The sequence below is a fragment of the Elephas maximus genome, chromosome 26, assembly GCF_024166365.1.
Source record: "Elephas maximus indicus isolate mEleMax1 chromosome 26, mEleMax1 primary haplotype, whole genome shotgun sequence".
Taxonomy (NCBI): Eukaryota; Metazoa; Chordata; class Mammalia; order Proboscidea; family Elephantidae; genus Elephas; species Elephas maximus.
The window spans coordinates 44,448,849-44,467,834 of NC_064844.1; the positions used below are offsets into that span (position 1 = coordinate 44,448,849).

General features: G+C 48.7%; 1 protein-coding gene across 1 annotated transcript in view; it reads right to left on the reverse strand.

The window, feature by feature from the left end:
• The window catches only part of EPHB1 (EPH receptor B1), a 644,782-nt gene that overhangs the window by 422,481 nt on the left and 203,315 nt on the right, over positions 1-18,986 (reverse strand). Inside the window, exon 3 of the mRNA XM_049870453.1 lies at positions 13,964-14,645. Within this exon, the coding sequence (XP_049726410.1) occupies positions 13,964-14,645 (682 nt within the window). The remainder of the gene's footprint in view (positions 1-13,963; positions 14,646-18,986) is intronic.

An 18,986-nucleotide genomic window follows, 5' to 3' on the forward strand; every position in this document is an offset into this window, starting at 1 on the left:
TTGGCTTCTCTTGCCTCAGTATCTTCAACTGAAAAATGAAGAATGATAATAGTACACACCTCAGAGGGATTTAAGGGATAATGCAATTTGGCCAAGCATCTGGCACATACTAAGTGCTCAATAACTAACAGCCAAGCTGTGTGAGCACTTTAATGCAAGCTGGAAGCCAATCCAGAAAAGTTTGCTCCCATCCAAGTTATAACCATCAAAATAATCTGACAAAGAAATGTGGGACTGTTCTGAACAGTGAGTGTGTAAGCTGTTTTCTTAGGTCAGGTAAACAGGCAAGTCAGCATTCTTTTCAAAGGTAAGTTATTTGCATATTATCTTTATTGCTTTTTGTCATGTCTACATGCCAGGTTTTTAATTTATTATTTTTCTTTAAGTTTATTTACTTTTTAACCTAAATAGGTTTACTTTAAAAGGAAGTTTGGAAGGAAGGGAAGGAGAGGAAGAGAGGCAGGCTGGTGCAAGTAAGAGAGGTAGGGAGACCATGGCCCCAGAGAGGAAAAGCTGCCACCACAGAGGTGGAAAACAACAGTGAAAAAGAGATGCCGGTGGAGGCAGCGAGCAGACAATACCCTTTGGTAGAAGCAGGGCCTGAGTTTTACCAGAGCTGTGGGAAGGAAGGTGCTCCTCCCTGGGGGACAGACACCTGGCTCAGTACAAGGACATGATTGATTCAGGCTGCTGGGGAGGAAGTAGCAGGTCTGGTGAGGAAGGGTTGGGGCTGAGGAAATGAAGAGGAGCTGGGTGCTGGTCTTATAGGCAGGGGCAGTCACTAGGGTTTGCTAAAGCCAGCAGGAGACCCCAGAGCAAAACCAGGAGAGTTAAAGGAAGGGATGTGGAGTGGACAGACTGAGCAGAAGGGCAAGAACTGAGAGAAGCATGAGGCCAGAGCAGGTCCAGGAGGGCAGGTAAGGAGGATGGGAAAAGAGCAAGGAGTGCTACCCAACAACCAGGCTGGGTCGGCATTTCTGAAGCTGGACCACCAAAATGGCAGGCTCTTCAACATCAAACATCAGCACTTGCTGGGAGCCAGGCTGCAAGGGCAGCCTCTCTGCACCCACTGCCCCCAGCATAAACATTGAAGAATCCCTGAAAAGTCAGGAGGAGCCAGGCTGCAAGGGCAGCCCCTCTGCACCCACTGCCCCCAGCATAAACATCAAAGAATTCCTGAAAAGTCAGGAAGAGCCAGGCTGCAAGGGCGGCCCCTCTGCACCCACTGCCCCTAGCATAAACATCGAAGAATTCCTGAAAAGTCAGGAATATCTCTGTCATCTGTGTTATGTTTCTATTTCATTTTCAGCCTGTGTATAGCAGAATGTATAAGCATAAAATTCCATTATAGATTTAGGGACCTTTGGACGGGGGGCGTCCTACTCATAATCCCCTGGTGAAATCTCGGGTAGGGACAGCCCGTGTGTTACTTGGGGATCAACATGAAGTTGTCTTAGGGGAAAAACAAATAGCTCAACTATGGAAAACAAAAACAGGATGGTGGAATCCTGGTATTTACCAAGGCCCTTTTTGTGATTAAACCACCACCCACACATGACCCCATAAAAGTGGAAAAACAAAAGGCAGTGAGTTCTCTCAGCTAATTTCTCAGCCAATTACAGGTCAACCTTCTCGTCTACCCCGCTCACTGCTGCGCTTGACTGGTCTTTGGGTATAGAGATTGGGCTAATTGTCCTTGGCATAATCGTGGACAATATGACGTAACCCAAAGTGGCTGGACTACAAGAATTTGGCCACCCTGGACAAAATGGACAAAGCCTATGTGGCAACAGTTTTTGCAAAAAGATTAATTATTATAAAAACTGTGGAAGGAATTGCAAGATTAAGCATAAAGTGTAAAGCAGTATGAAGTCAATTGTTACTTTGTGTAAAAATATATCAACAAAATATTCTCTTCAATTAAACAAAAACTCATTGTACTTGTGTGTGTATGCAGAACTGTACTATGTGTCACTTGGAAAATTATGTCTCTGGGAAATGATGTTTATGATTATATCTTGTACTGCCCCTTTATTGATCATGCGATGTTATGCTTTTGTAAGCTTATGATATAAAAGACCATGTAAAAAATAAAGAGCAGAGGGCTTCTTTTTCTGCAGAATGAAAATATAAGACACACTACCTCTCATTCTTTTTTCGCCGAACTCTACCCCTCCTCTGGTAACCCTGTTCATTGCTGAGGCTGGCCCCCGGCAAGCACTCATCCTGGTGCCATCTCCAGGCATCTCATCTGTCACGCTGAGAGACGATGAACAGGTCTGAGGCACAGGCCAAAGTACCCTGATGCTAGAGATGGGGAAGAACACACAAAGGGCGTGACGCAGGGTGGAGAGGCATGGAACAGAGCAGTGAAGGGCAGGTCATGTCACGGACTGAGCAAGCACCAAACTGTCTGCAGCACACACACTCACCTGATTAAATGATGCGTTACATAGAAAAGCTGTGTGTCAGCTCCAGAACAATTTATGGAACTTTGCTATGTTCAACGTCCCTCATAGCAAGACAAATGCAAATTAGAACTACAGAGGGATGCCATTTTTCACCTATCAGATTGGCAAAGATAAAAATGATTGATATTTTATTATGTTGGCAAAGGTCTAGGAAAGAGAAACTCTAATACATCGTTTGTAGGAACAAAAAATGGCAGAGAATGCCTTTTTTGGAGGAGGATTTGGGAATATCTATCAAAATTAAAAATTCATACACTCTGATTTCACAATTTTACTTCTAGGAATTTGCTGCATTCCTCATCCTAAGGAAAGTGCTCGGCACATAGAAAGCCCTCGGTAAACAGTCATGGGACAAATGAATTGATGAGTGTGTCTCACAGACATACATATGAGTGCAGAGATGAATGCAAGGATATTTGTTGCAATATTGTTCAGAAATACCAAAAGACGGGAAAAACTCAAATGTATACAAATGTTTTTGTTAGCTGGTCCCCGACTCATGATGACCCCATGTACAAGAGAACAAAATGCTGCCTGGTCCTGTGTCATCTCCGTGATCAGTTATTGATTGGACCGTTATGAAGCACAGGGTTTTCACTGGCTGACTTTCAGAAGTAGGTCACCAGGCCTTTCTTCCTAGTCCACCTTAGTCTGGAAGTTCCACTGAAACCTGTTCAGCATCGCAGTAACACACAAGTCGCCCTGACAGACAGCAGCAGCTGCGCATGAGGGGCATGTATGGGTGGGCAGTCAAACCCAGGTCTCCTGCTGGAAGGCAAGAACTCTACCACTGAACCCCCACTGCTCCTGTATATAAACATGGGACTGATTAAATCAAATAAAGTACATCAGTCAGTGGAACACTACACAATCACTGGTAAGAATAAGGCAGATCTTATATATGATAAAGCAAAACTCTTGTCACTTCCCATTGTTAAGTGGGAAAGAAAAAATAAAACTAGGTGCAAATGTTGTATGGTCTGCTCTATGTGGGTGGGGAAAGGCTATGTCTATATTCTGGGTGTACAGATGCATGGCCCTCTCTGCAAGAAAACCTTAGAAACTGTAACAGGGATGGACCTTAGTGAGGGACCAGTGTGGGAGGGAGATTTGCTTCTCACATGCATTACCTGTTGAAAACATTTTTTAATAAGGCAGTATTTGCATAAAAGCTCCACCCACCTCAGGGTCTGAAGCAGTGGGCCCCTGATTCATCTCCATACAAGGAAGACGGGCTCCAAGATGACCTAGGTGCCTCAGGAAGTATGAGTGTCCCTTCGCTGGAGGTGTTTAAAAACAGGCTTTGGGGCCACTGGGGGAGAATGAATAAGGAGTTATCTGGTGGGCAGGACCTTAGGGGCCTTGTCTTGTTGGGAGGTGCTCTGCTCCATTGGGCTCTCCAGGGCCACAGTCCTCTGGACATTGCCATGTGTCACATGTCTGTTGTAGAGGACCCTGCTGGCCACACCTCACTGTCTTCCCTGGCCTCCTCCAAGGGCTCCTTATTACTTGATCTATCTCCTGCCTTGCCCTCTCCATTCTATGTCTATTCAGCCTCTAGAGTGGGGTTCTACAAATATTAATCAGATTATATCACTCCCATACTTAAAACCCTTCAAATCTTCCACACAGTGTTATTATAAAAAGAGAAATCTAACTATGCCCAAAAGATCCCTCTGACCCAGCAGCTTACTCCTCTCCGGACCTGCGCTTTGACCTACTCCCCTGGTCCCTGCCCACGGTCAGCCTCACTGTCTCCAGCTCACTGGCTCCTGTGCTCTCCCCAGGGATGCTCTCCCCTCTGCCCCTCTGTCTAGCTCACACTCACTCCTCCCTCAGAGCTCAGTTCCTTGCGGAAGGCTTCTCTGCCCACCTTCCCTCCCCAGCTGGGCCAGAGTCCCCTAAAAAGTCCTCCTAGAACTTGGTACCTTTCCCCTGGCCCTTGTCCCCTTTTCCCTGCACCTATTGTTGGGGTACTCGTTTAACAACTGGTTGCCTCCCCAACTCGAGGATGTGCCTCCGAGAGTTGGGGGCCATGAGGGTCTCTTCACCACATCATCCCCAAATCCTACACCAGTAAGTGTTCAATAAGTACCTGAAGAATGAACGAGTATGGATGGATGAACCCACATGACTTCGAGAATGGAATCTAACTTGAGTGAGGCCTGGGGAAGTCAGAACTGCTAGGACGATGACCAGAGCAAGCCCCCAGAGGCCATACCCTGAGACCAAGTGACTCCAGCCTCCACTTGGAAGGTATGCTGCTGCTGGGTCCACTCCCAGTGTGGACTACACTGAACAGAGGTCTGGGACAAGCCAGAAAACAACAGGCCTGTTTCGTCATCCAGCCCTTCTCACCAACTGGGACCTGCCCTCAGTGAAAAGCCTCCTTTGTGGTAGGCTTGACTCTTTCTGGCTCTGAGTCTCTGTCTTGTGATCCCAAGAGTCCTGGATGATCTCTTGAGACTCCTCACAGTGCGCCTTCCCTTCACCAACCTCTCCAGGGGCCTGCTGTGGCACAGCTGACTTCCTCCACCCTCCCCGGCCACACAGACAGGGGAGGAGGAGCCCAGCACACTGCAGCTGCACAGAGGCGTCCTGTAGCAGCTGGGTGGGCCCACAGGAAGGTGGAATGCTCTCTGATGTATGGGAGAACTCCTGGGACGCAAAGCAGACACAGAGCAGACACTAAACCACATTGCCCGGCTTCGCCTACCCTGCCTCATTAACTGGCCCTTGAAACAAAAGTAGGGGCTCAGCTACCTTACCAGGTAACTAGTATTCAAGCTCTTAGCTCTGCCAGCAAAGGATGTGTAGATAGGACACCTAAAGGCAGAGGGCCCTCTCCCAAAGAAAGATCTCTCTCAAAACCCGATTTGCAAAACCAGTCTGGCTCCCTGGTGATTTGCCAGTGTCTGCGATCCATTCCGTCTCCATGTGCAACAGCCGCGGACTGGCTCTTTTCAGTCTTTTTTGCCCCATTCACTGAGGGAAGAACTGAGATCTGGGAGCACTGGGGCCTTGTCAACACAGCTTGTCAAAAGCAGTGAAAATACTCTCAGAGGTCACCTTTCAGCCAAATAATAGGTTGGCCTATAAAATAACCAATAACACTCGTGAGGAATGTGCTCCTCAGAACAATCAACTATATGAGACCATATGGGCAACACTTGTCCAAAAGCAAAGATGAGAAGGCAAGGAGGGGCAGGGAAACTGGAGGGATGGAAACAGGGAAGACGGGGGGAAATGGAAAGAGTACCAACACATTGCAGGGATAGCAACCAATGTCACTGAACAATCTGTGTGTGAATTGTTGAATGGGAAACTAATTTGCTGTGTAAACTTTCGCCTAAAACACAATAAAATGTTCAAAAAAGAAAAGCAGTGAAAAACAGAACTCGGAGCACCAGTGCTCCCAGGACGCAGGACAGAAGCCATCCAATCGCACTCCAGGCAGGCGTGGATTCAGTAGGATTTTTCTTCTCCACCCTTCACGCTGAAAAGTGGCCAATCCCCCCTCCATAAAAGGACTTTGTGCAGATATTTGTGTTCCCATTCTACAAAAAGGGGCTGTCCAGCTGGAGCGAGAAATGCGGACAGAGAGTGAAGGGAGGGAGTGTGCCCTCAGCCCTGATCATGCTGGGGTTCGGCCCGTGGGGGCCGACGATGCAGATTAGACACCACGCCCAGGCCTGCTTCCTGCAGTCCCCAGCTCCCCACTGAAGCAAGTCGCACAGAATAAGCTGACACCACCCAAAGCCTCAGACCTCATCCTTCCCTAGGGTACTTGGGGTCTCCCTGAGAGACACCTTGCACTACCTGGATGGTCCACAGCAGGTGAGCACATCACAGCTCTCTGGGGACATCGGGCTGCCGCCAGAGGGGTTAAAAGCAAGATGGTGATAGTTGACACCGAATCACGTGCTGCCTCAGAAATGTACAACCACAGAGCATGGCACCAGGGAGCCACCAGGACCCCAAGAAAAAGCAAGGGACAATAGACAGAAGAAGAGAGAGTATTTTTGAGGGAACAGCAAAGGGAAGTCTGATATTCCTGAAAACACATGTTATGTTTTGAAGGATGATTAATTTCAACAAATCCACTCTCAGAAGCAAGCAGATGATGCCCTCTCCGGACCCGAGTTCCAGTCCCAGCTCTGACATTAACTAGCCGTGGCTCACCGACTGGTGCCCAGATACCCTCCAGGCCACCTTCTCTGGGTAAAGGAGGCAGACAGAATAGATGGTCTTGCAGCATTCCCCCACTCCCACCCCAGCTCTGGACAGACCATGGTGAAATAAATACAAGAGCAGGCCCTCAGCTAGACTCCTAGCCCAGTGACAAAGCCATGGCCTACACTCCATTAGTAATAACCACATGGTACCTTCACCATCATCTTTGATAATAATATTTCTAAGTCATGGGTGACCAAGCTTGAGGCAAAATGTGGACCTCCACCCAGGGCACCTCTGAGGTATGGAATATCACCAAGTCATTCTCAGTGACTCTAGCAATGACCTGGGGGGATCGAGATTTTTTTGGTAGACGCCAGTGGAATGTGGGTGCTTGTGTCACAGAAAGGCGGTGCAGCAGGGGTGGTGCAGAACACAAGGGAACTTGGAGCCCAGGATTCCCTCCTCCACACCCTATGCCATGTGCAGGGTCCAGCACCAGGCATCCCGGCCTGGCCCGCCACAATCAGCACTGCAGAGGGGCATCCTTCCAGCTCCATTTGCTGTTGCTCATGCCTGTGTCACAGCCCATTACATACGGCCAATTACGTCTGATGCCTCTCTGGGTGGCACTGGGCAGGGCCGCCGTGGGAAGAAGAGGAGGCCCGAGAGGTTTCTAAATGAAGTAGCCTATTGGGAAATCCTATTATGAAGCTCATCTTACATCATTGTGGTGATAATAACCCTGGCCTCCCCTGGCCCTGAGCAGAGCTGGTCTCCCTGGGGCCTGAGGGGAGGCTGTCTGGGCTCTGGCCTTGCCTCTCACTTACCAGCCAACTGCTGATGGGCCAAAGAGAACAGAGACAGCGCCTCAGTGCCCCTGAATGTGGCTGCCAGCACAGAGGACACAGACACATACACATACAAACACACATGCACACATACGAGCATACACATACAGACATACACACCTTCACACACACACATACATACATGCAATCATATACACATACACACCTTCACACACACATATACACAACACCCATGCACACACAAATTCACACACACACAATACACATGTGCACATACACATTCACAAACATATACATACATACACACAGGCCCAAACACAGATACACACACATACACAAATACAGGCACACACATACTCACACATGTACACAGGCACACACATGCTTGCACATGTACACAGACACACACACATACACATAGGCACACACATACTCGCACATGTGCACAGACACACACAGGCACACACATACTCGCACATGTACACAGACACACACAGGCACACACATACTCGCACATGTACACAGACACACACAGGCACACACATACTCGCACATGTACACAGACACACGCATACACACAGGCACACACATACTCGCATGTGTACTCAGATACACATGCATACACACAGGCACATACCTGTCACACATGTATAGACACACACACACGATCCTTGGGGTCCCCATACCTTCTCTTTCAGTACCTCAGGATGAGGAGGCAGGTAGGACCCCAGAGCTGCAGCCAGCAACCCTAAGGGAGATAGAGGTAGGCCCTAGAAAGCTTTTTTCAAGAGGAGCTAAATTGGACACATTTTCTCAACCTTCGAATCCTGCAGATTTTCCATCTCCACTTCCCTAGGCTTATAAAGTGGCTCACCTCAGCTGCTCAAGTTGACAAAGGCGCTGAAACCGTTGAATGCCCCTTGGGTTTTCAGGCATGAAGGAATTTACATGTAGGTGAAAAATTACCAAAGAAAAAAAGTCCCCATGTGGAGTTGGGGGAGGAGTGAAGACCACAGGGAAGCAGAGTGTCTAGCTTCATAAGAGTGGTGTGAGGGTGTTGAGACAGTGCCTGAGAAGAACCGTGTGAGGATGCTGAGATAGTGTGGGTCAGGTTTGCAGCCCTGGCTCCCCGGGAACAGGGAGAGACGACACATGCAGCCAGAGGCGCGATCATTGCTCTGTTCTTCTTTCAGAGCTGTGAAACCTCTGCTGGTGCCCAGCATTGGGATGGGCTTCACTGACCTGAAAGCCCCTGGAACAGCCACACACTCTCCCAGGACCCTCAGTCCTGACTCTGACCTGCAGGCCCTGAGCAAGACAACAGCGTCACCCCTGGTGTCTGAGGACACTACTGAGTGACCCAGCTGGTGCTGTCAGCTGCAGGGAAGGTGGCTCTATTCTGTAATCCCATACAGTCTGCCTTCACTTTCCCCTTCCCAGAACCCTTTGGGCTTCCTGCCAGCTTAGGTGCCGTGTCCTCCTGCGTGGCCTTCCCATGCCCCAGCCTCTACTCAAGGTGCAAGAATGCTCTGAGCTGTCCCCCTCTTGCTGGCTTACAGGCCTTGTTCTCAGACCATCCAGCCCTACCCCTGTTCCTACAGGCCTCTCTCCCACACTCCCCCCATTGTCCCCCTAAGGCTGTCAAGTCCACCCTGTCTACAAGTCCCATGGGCCAGCGATGCCTTCAGTGACCTCCTCTGAGTGCCCCTTCTTCTGGACTCCTGCTTCATAGATGGCCCTGCCTGTGGTTTACACCCAGGGTCCCCAGTCTTTTAAAAAATCCACATGCCTAGGTCCCACCTCAGACCTATCCAATCACAGTTTCAGAAGGGTAAGGCCTGAGGCTGTTATCTGATAAACTTTTGGGGTTTTGGATGCCCACCTGGAGTCAAGAATCCCTGGTTCAGACAGCCATTCTTCTCTCTCAGACTTGGGGAGTCTTTTCTCTCTACCTGATCTCCAGCTGCCATAGACCATGCTACCTGGACCACTGGCTTCAGGGTGGGCCACACCTTTCCAACGCATGTTAACTGACCCACTGACCTGTTGAGGGAAAGTAAATCACCCTATGTGCTGATTTCACTGGTTCCTGTTTGAAGATCCTGGAGCTGGGCCTGGAGAGATGCCAGAAGGTGATGACTGGGCGTTTAAGACTCCTGCTAACCTGCATCTTATTCCAGAATCTTATGCCCTTAATAACCAGAGTCAGATAGTGAGCTTAAGCACTTAAGAGCAATGACCCCTGGCAATACATGGTATTGCTTGGCTTACAGAGCGTACAGAACATTCTCATATCCGTGAACCTACCTGATTTCCAGCAGTACTGCATGGCTGTCAATGGAACAAGACTTACCTAAAACCACGTAGTAAGCTCAGAGCCAAGGCAGGACTAAAGCTGGTTTCTGCCTCTAGGTTAGACCTCTTCCACCTGGGCACACCCTCATCTTCATTCCTTATCCACTTCCTCTTCCCCTTTCACCCATCTCCATCCCCCAGTAAGTGACAGCCCCAGAGATGAAGCCTCAGTGTGTGCTGCAGCACTCATGGACAGTGCAGTGTGCTGTGGCCACCACTGCCGCAGGCCCCAGGGAGACCTCTACGGTGGTGAGCAAAGGCCAGCCTGGACACCCACAGAGGTAGGGGCAGGGAAGGGTGGCAATGAGGATTATGTATGGAACTGTCATATCCTGAGTCCCAGCCTCTGCCAATGAGGTAGCTCCTTCTGGAAGCTCTAAAGACTATGTCCTGGTAGAGAACTCCAGACCCTCAGAGAGAGCTCAGGGTCCAAGCTGGTCTAAGTCCCATGTGTACATTGCTCCAGCTAGAATCCAGCTTCCCAGAGGCCATCCCCACACCTGGACCCCTTCAAGGGCACCCATATAGGACACTACAGCCCTTAGGCATCTACCAGACAGATAAGGGCTTGGCCACACCAGGTTTCTTCTAGCAACTGTCAGTCCTAGCCCCACTACCCTCCCCCAGTCCAACCTCAGCTGATGCAGTATTTTAGGTTCTATAGAACAGAGAGAGAATGCAAAGTGCTAACTCTTGGCCTCCCTGATACAGGGAGAGTTAGGCTGATGGAGCCAACACAGAGACTCAACCTAGTCGCCAACCTTAGCAGGGAGTGGATAAAGACAAAGCTGTGATTTCTCATTAATCCACTATATTATGAGCATAAAACTTCAAGCTGGGGCAGAGGTTCCATTTTCCTAGCGATTAACAACTTCACAAACGTATGATGGGGTCAGAGTCACTGATGGGGTCAGGAGACTGCTATGAACCTGCCTGATGCACCCAACCTGTACGTGCGGAAACACAGGGGTGGATCACCTAATAAACAAGGTATGCATGGACGAGAAACCATGTGCAACTGCGCACTACAGAACAGTAAGTAAACACAATTAAGCTGCTTCGTACCATGCTTACTGGTTAATCCATCCCTGCCACAAAGGATACTTTGGGAACAGGTCTCAGGCCAAGGAGTCCTCTAGAAACCTAGGATGAACCACTGCACATCCTAACGCCGAAGCTCTGCGCAAGATCTCCCCAGGGCTTCCTCTGTCCTCCCTCCCACGCTTCTCCTCTCACCGCTGTCTCTCCTAGCAACAGAGCTGCTCTAGGCCAGGACCACTCCTAATTGGTCTCCAAGCGCCTCAGCACAACCAAGCGGCTGGTCACCACGACTTTGACAGGAAAGGGCTTATCAGATGCAAAACGAAAGTCAAGAGAACAGAGTTCTCTGCCTAGCATGAAAGTCTCTCCCTCCAGAAACATAACACACACCTGGCAGCAGAAAGGATCTTTTTCCCCAAACGTCAGAGATTCAACACACACAAATGCCCAGATCCAAGTATCCAGAAAGATCAGTACAACTGTGGGAATCAGAGAGCCATCCAGGCTTGGCACAGCTGGGCTCAGGCGCATCAATTCTCGGGGCTGGGATGGGAGAGACTGGCTCGTACTTCTTCTCAAGTCTTACCAGGGATCTCACTGCTTCACACCCACAGTTGCCTGGCATTCATCATTTCCTGTGTTCCTGGTCTCATAAGAGTTGGCTGCATAGCGAGCCCCCCCAAAACTGCTGTGAAAGGTCACAGTACCACCTGAGAGCACAGCATGAGCACTCAGATGAGTGGGTACCTTCGCACGAAGACACGCCACAGGGACCAGTCGCAAGCCTTTCCACATGCACTTCCCACCCCCTACCAAAAGTATAGGGCCTCCCAAAGCCCCCTTCTACGTCTGAGGGTCCCCTCACCTTCGTGGGGTAGCCTGCTGTAGGTCCTGAGCGGGGAGGTCTGGCTCAACCATCAGGCATGGTTAGCAGCAGAACCAAGGCCGAAGGATTTGGGGAGAGTAGCCTGCAGTTCTTAAGACAGGGACAAAGGAGGATCTCTGTCCATCTAGGGCACTGAGCTGAGCCAGGCTACTAAGCCATAGGACCTATGATGCCACCTGACTTGACACCTCCGGCTCTGGGAAACACTGCCAAAATGTGGTTCACTATACCTCTGGAAAGGCCAAGTGGCAGTGCCCTGGGCTCCCCACTTCTCCCACTTCCCAGTAAGTTTGCAATAAGCATTTTGCAAAACCAAGCCATGTCCACAATATTCCTAGACTAGGAATGTCCACCAAAACTCAGGAGGGGGTTGGGGTTGGGGTTGGGTAAAGAGAATGGAAAGAAACAACTTGGATTTACACATTCATCCCCACAGGCCCTCCCAGGACAACCACAAGAGGTGACTGTCAAGCAGCACAGACAGCAGAACCCTCCTCAAAAGATAAAAGTCCCAATTAGTTCCAACATAAATGAGAGCCTGTTCCCAGAGTCCCAATTAAATCAGAACCAATCAATGCTTGCTCCAGTCCCTGCTGTTGCGCTCAGGAAATAATGAGAAAAATGAAAGTGCCCCAGCCAGCGAGTGAGGCATGGCAGCCCTTTGAAAACAGGAGACTCACCAGCATGACCGCTACAAGTATGCCTGGCCGCTGCTGCACCTGTGCCTTTAAGAACACAGCCTGGTGCTGTGGTCCCCAAGCCAAAGGGGGCTCCTTCCACCCCACTCCCAGCCAGTGGGACAAAGAGAAGCTTGGTGGGACCAGGCCAGGCTGGTTTTAAAACTGTCTGCCTTGATTCATCACTTGGTCTGGCACTCTCTCTCCTCTGTTTCCACACCATCCATCACGGGTACCATAACGAAGAAATCCAATAAAGACACAAAGGCGCAGCTCTCCACGCTCAGCAGGCCTCAAAAAGGCTAAGTGAGTGCCCCGGCCCAGGCAATTAGCTGAGTTCAAAGGATCGCAGAGCTGATGGGCATTAGTGATCCCGTGCTGGGCGCTGTGCCTGCAGGTGTTTGGGGATATGGTAAGTGGAGGAGTAGCTTTGCAAAGGCTGGTCTAGGGCTCAGGTGTGGGGATGCTAACAGGGAGACCAGCCGGCAGGATGCTCACAAAGGAGGAGCTAATACATTCCCCGAGTTCCAAGTTGTCTCCAAAGGACAGGTGAAAACCCTAGTGGCATGTTATGGTCAACGTGGTCATTTCTGAGATCTATGTGGGAAGCCTTGTTCCTAAAGAAATCTGAACCTTTGAAGGCCAAAGGCAAATTGTAAGAAAGAAGAACATTTTTCTCTTTCCCAGGCCTGGCCTCCCCCAAGTTAAGCTTCCATCCACTTAGATATGCAGTAAGCTGTGGGGTTCTCCATGCCCTTCTATTCACTCCCAGAGCAGACTGAGCCTGGAGTCAGTTCACCACATTTATTGCCACGTGTTGGACACGGGCTCTCCAGGGTGAAGAAGAACCAGTTTAAACACACAGTGTTCTGACACCCCCAAGCTAGAAAGTTTGCATCATTCTGCATTGCTCAGAAGCAAAAGGTAATACAACTCATGGTACAGTCCCACCCCTATTCCAATAGCACCATCTCCTTCTAGGATACACTGTAAAGCCAGGCCCCGTCTTTGCCCCAGGGTCTGACATCTAGGCCCTGGAGAGAGATAGCCAAGCCAGAGGGCTGTGAGTTAATGAGCCACATGGGTTCAATACCAAGTTTAGTGCTGTGGGAGTTGGACTAAAATGAACGAAAATATTTTCCAAATTCAGCTACTTCTCAATTACCCTTGAGTGAATTGTCCACGATAACCCAAATTCTCCATGCCCCAGGTGCTTGGGGCTGGATGCAGGATGCCGGGGGTGTGTCTGTGTATGTGTGTATGTGTGTCCCAAAACTAAATATAACTGAGTGGTTATTAGGTTATTATCCATTCTTCGGAATTGTCCCCATCTCGTCTTCCCACCATGAATAAGGGACAACCTGGTTCGACACAATTGGCAAATGATCAGGCCTAGCACTGGGGATGGAGGTTCTCCAAAGCTTTATAATAAAACACTAGGTTCCTTCTGTCCCTGTGTGACCCAGAGCTGGAGGGTGGGAGAACCTTGCAGACTCAGTGTTACCCAAATTAGGCAGGGAGCAGAAGCCTCAGAGGCCCCAGGCTTACCCTTGCAGGCCATGCTGTTCTCCGGCTCGTAACCAGGCTTGCAGGTGCAGCGTCCAATGGGCACCATCCACTCCCCATCCCCGTTGCAGTAGAGTTTGATGGGCACGTCTACTTCCTCTGCGTTGGGGATGCATGTGCCCCGAGCAATCACCAGAGATGTGCTCTCGGCCCCTGTCATGGTCTCTGGGAACACTGCAAAATTTTGCACAATGCTGGGACACTTTTTGAAGAATACACGGACAGAAAGGAGAGACATACAGGCTCCATAATCCTGGAATGCAAGGTAAAAACCATTCCGAGTAAGAGGACCAAAGCTCCTGACTTCTGTGTTGACCTTCATCAATCTTCCCCCAAAGTCCACTTGGGAGAAGCTCTCATCTGCAGCAATGGTGTCTACTTTGAGGTAGGGGGCCTCAGACCAGAAGGCTGACTTCTTGGTGGCAATGACTGAGTCAGTCTCATAGTAGTACAAGTTGAAGGTCTCTTTGCAGGATCCTGGGACATTGGGGAGGCTGCTGCAATCTCTCACAGTGAAGCGCATCTCTGTGTAGATGCGATGAGCCCCTCGACGGTTAATGAAGGTGGTGAGCAGCCAGTTGTTTTGGTTGGGCTCGAAGACGTTGCACACCTGGTAGGTACGGATGGTGTTCAGGTTTTCATCGTAGCCACTGACTTCTTCCCACTGTACCAAGCAGGCCACACACATGCAAAAACACAAAATAGAGAGTGAGAAGACAAAAAGAGGCAGGGCAAAGGATAATCCTTGGGCTGAAGGGGGCCTGAAGAGCTCACCAGTCCAGTCGCTTGACTTGAGAAATTAACGCATCTAGCCCAACCTTAAGGAGCCCTGGTGACACAGTGGTTAAGCACTCAGCTGCTAAGTTCAAATCCACTAGATGCTGTGTTGGAGAAAGATGTGGCAGTTTGCTTTTGTAAAGATTTAAAGCCTTGGAAACCCTAAGGCACAGTTCTAGCCTGTCCTCTAGGGTTTCTATGAGTCAGAATTGACTCAAAGACAGTGGGTTTGGTTTTGGTTTAACCCTACCTTGTTTTTAAAGATCTCCTTCTCTGCAACTCATTCCAAATTATAACCAACTTCATTCTAGAAAGCCTTCCCTCATCAAACCCAAAACTCTCGTGCTATGACTACGGCTCGTTATATTCAGTTCCCCTCTCCATGGGGACAACTTGCAGCCTTCAGCCCCTTTTAAGGGCAAGAGCTTTATTCCTCAGTGCCACGGCCTTTACTCTCAATGCTGAGTTTGGATTAAGGGTCCGATTACGTAACACCTTCACCGTGGAAATCCCCATCTCTGGTCCTCATTTGTTTATGGTGATGAGACTCCTTTATATCTCTGAAAAGTATATGAATATAAAGCATTTCAGAACTTCTCAACCAACTTAGATTCTCACAAACTTTTGTTTTATAACACTGCTTTCTTTGAAAGAGCCAGACTATAAAACTGGTAAGACTAGAGGCTGCTAAGAGAGATTCTTAACAAAGCAAATGAGCTTCACTGTGTGCAAATTTCAAGCAAAAAATGTGATGGAGGAGAATGTTGGAGGGTGTTAGGGAGTAAAGAAAAGCTTCTTACAAGGGAGGGAATCACGACTCACCGTGGAAAAGGGACTCTCTGTTTTCAGCAGCTCTGCAGACTACAAGAAGGGGGGAGTGACGCATTCATTGAAAGAGGCCTCTTCAAACACATTACCTACTGTAACCTTCCCACCAACTTCGATATGTTGGTACTATTATTCGCAATGTGCAGATGAAAGGAAATCCTGCAATTCACCCACGGTTACGTAGTTGTAAGGGGAGAGAGAGAGGAGAGGAAATAGAGGGGCTTCAAATGGCCAAAGAAATTCAACTAATAAGAACTTCTAGATTATGTCAGTAACCAGCAATAAGAGGGGCTCATAAAGGTGTCACTTCCTTAACTGAGCGACTCTGGGGCAAGGGTCAAAGCAGAATCGCTGGGTCATTCTTCCTTGTGCTGGGACAGTTAAGAAGCTCAGAGGACAGCTGCCCACGCCTGATCTCAAGAACTGAGAGAATTCCCAAGAGATTTTAATCTTGAAAAAAAACAAGGGGCAGAAGAAATTAAACTTTCTAAAGGGAAAAGAGAAAATGGATTAAGATCCTTAACCATTCAGCAGTGGTTACAGAGGTAACCAAATTATACCCCTTTCTCTAAATATTGTATTGTGTCAATTGTTTATTGTTCACAGTGTGGGGTTTAAATATATCAACTATAATTCTTCACTGACGAAGCTAAAAGCCAACATGTGTGCATGGGAAATGCTGCTGTTGCTTCTTGCACAGGGAGGAGGTGAACAGAGGCAAGGCTACCCTTCACATTCGTGCCAGGGCGTTCTAAGACCAGGCATGGTGCTGAGGAAAAAATAGGCATGTGGAGAGACGGCCCTGCACACCTAGGCCTGTAAAGGAACCTCAGGGCTACTCCTGCTGTCTGGGCCCCTGCCACTGTGGCACATGAACTGCCATCTACCCACAGCCCCTCTCTCTCCAGCTCCTCCCAGCACTCTCCAGCCTGGAGTCCTCAGCGAGCTCCTTAGGAGATACCTGCACCAGCTCCAGGGCATGTGGACCACTCTGATTTTCTGTCATAGATAAATTCTGAGCTCCCTGGCGAGGAACCTTAGAGCCCATCCAACACCTAATCCTCAACCACCATTCATGGTCCATCAGCCAGGAGCTCTCTCTGTTCCACTTTACTTTTCGGCAATGCCAAAAGGCTTTAACTTTCCCAAACCCACAACTCTGTTTCCCACCTCCAAGCCTGTTCTCCTGTTCATCCATCTGTTCTTCTTCAGCTGAGTAACTCCACTTCTGGAAAACCTCTCGATTACCCATTCATGCTCCTCATGCTGGATTGGATACCCCTCCTTAGTGCATGCCCTGTGCTCCTATACCACTAAGTCCACCACTTTTAGAATATGGACACACTCAGTGTGTGGAATAGCCCCCAGGAGTTAGTGAGCCCATGAGGGCTGTGGCTGAACCACTGCAGTTCCACATCCCCAGCCCAGCACACAGTGCCTGCCTAGTGCCTGTTTGTGTGGCTTGCCTGTTGGACCTCCTTGCTCCCAGGTCCCACCATGGGGCCATTGGAAAAGAGCAGTCATGACTCAGCAACTCAGGTGGAGTATAAATTCATGCTGTCAGTCCTCACCTGGGCCCTGGACACTGTCAGGTAAAGCTTTGCTTTATTTCTTATTGATTCTCTAGATATAGAAAAAAACACTTTTTATTCCTTCTTGAATACTGCATTATGTTCTATTTAAATGTGTTTGTTAAAGTTACGTTCTGCTTGCCTGGTTTTCTGGACCCAGAGAGCAAGTAGGAAGAAGTCACTGGCGGTTATTTTAGATCAAATTCTCAGACCTCCCTCCCTTCCCATGGTTGTTTTGGAATAATATTTTCACAGGCGACCCCTATGTTACTTTTAAGGTGTAGCGAAAAGCCCCCATTTTCTTGAGTGAAGGGTAGGTTTCTTCTACTGTTCTGCAATTATTTAAGCATGACGGGCCTCACAATCCATTCTTTCTGCTGGGCTGTATGAGGTCTCATCACAAATGTAGGGCCCCTTTGTCAATGCACAAGTGAGGCATGTGGCCCCATTAGGGTGGGGACCTATGCCAGCAAAGTTCTTGACCCACCAAGGCTGGTCCAGCTTGCGTGGGAGCAGGACAAAAGCCCATCACGTGTGACTCACCTTGGCACTGAGATTGTCACCACCAGTGGGTCCTTAAATAGAATGAGGAGTTACACACTTATCAGGCTGAGGATATTCATCTTAGAAAATGACATTGATTGGTATTGTAAGACCCAACAGAGGTAATTGTTTCTAGCATTAACCACTCTGGGTCTCAGTTTTCTCATCTGTAAAATGAGGAATCATACTGGGTGACCTCTAGTCATGAAAGTCTACAAATCTAATTGATTTCATGATCACTCCTGAGGGAGCGATCAAAGCAAATTAGGTGGAATATAGCTCTGTATTCAAAGAGAAAGGGTAGCATTTGAGAGAAAGGAAAATAACTGCCTGTTGTTCGGATAAAGGCCATCATGGAGTCTCACACTGATTTCTCTCCCTCTTTCATTCTTCTCCTGACAGTGGGTGCTAGAGGGACTGGGAAACTACGAGATCTGAGTGAGCTAGAGGGGGTATAAGTGATTTCTGGAGCAAGCGGCAGTTAGGATTGGGGCCACTGAAGAAAGAGAAGATTTGGGTAACTCAAGATGAGGGTGGAATGGTATTCCCAACAGGGAGGGACAAACACTGTATTTCTTTATGATACTTGGAATCAGTTTCACTGCTTTATACTTATACTTCATTCATTCATCATTAAAAAAAAAGTTACCAAATGCCAGCTTTATGCCAGGCATTCTATTAGCCACTGGGGATACAGGAATATGAAGCTTATAATCCAGTGAGAGAAACAGAAATTAAACAAACCGTTATTAAAATAACTAAATAATTACAATTGTACTAACTGCTGTGAGAGAAAAATCACAGGCGGCCAAGAGAGGGGGTGCACCTGATACACAGAGGGGTGTCAGGGAAGACCCTCCAATGAGTGGATAGGGGACAATGGACAGAAGCTGGCCAGGAGAAGTGTGTGCCTACTAGGGTTGGGAGGGGGCAGAGGGGAAGAGAATCTAGGCCCAGGAACAACAAGGGTGATGGCCCTGTGGTGGGAAGAAACAGCCTGGCACAGTCAAGGAACAAAGCTGTTATGGCTGACGAGTCATAAAAAACTAGAGATGGCAGGAATGAAGACAGAGGGGTAGGTAGGTTAGGTTGAGAATTTTTAATCTCATCCCAAGAGTAACTGAAAATCATTGTCAAATACTAGGGAGGAGCATTACAAGTGGTCAGATCTAAGACTTTAAAAGGTCTCTCTGATGCAAAGTAGAGAATGGATTAGAGGGCATGTATGTGCAGGAGCAACGGGGGGCTGTCGTAGAGATCCACGGTTCCCTGAGCGGCACAAATGG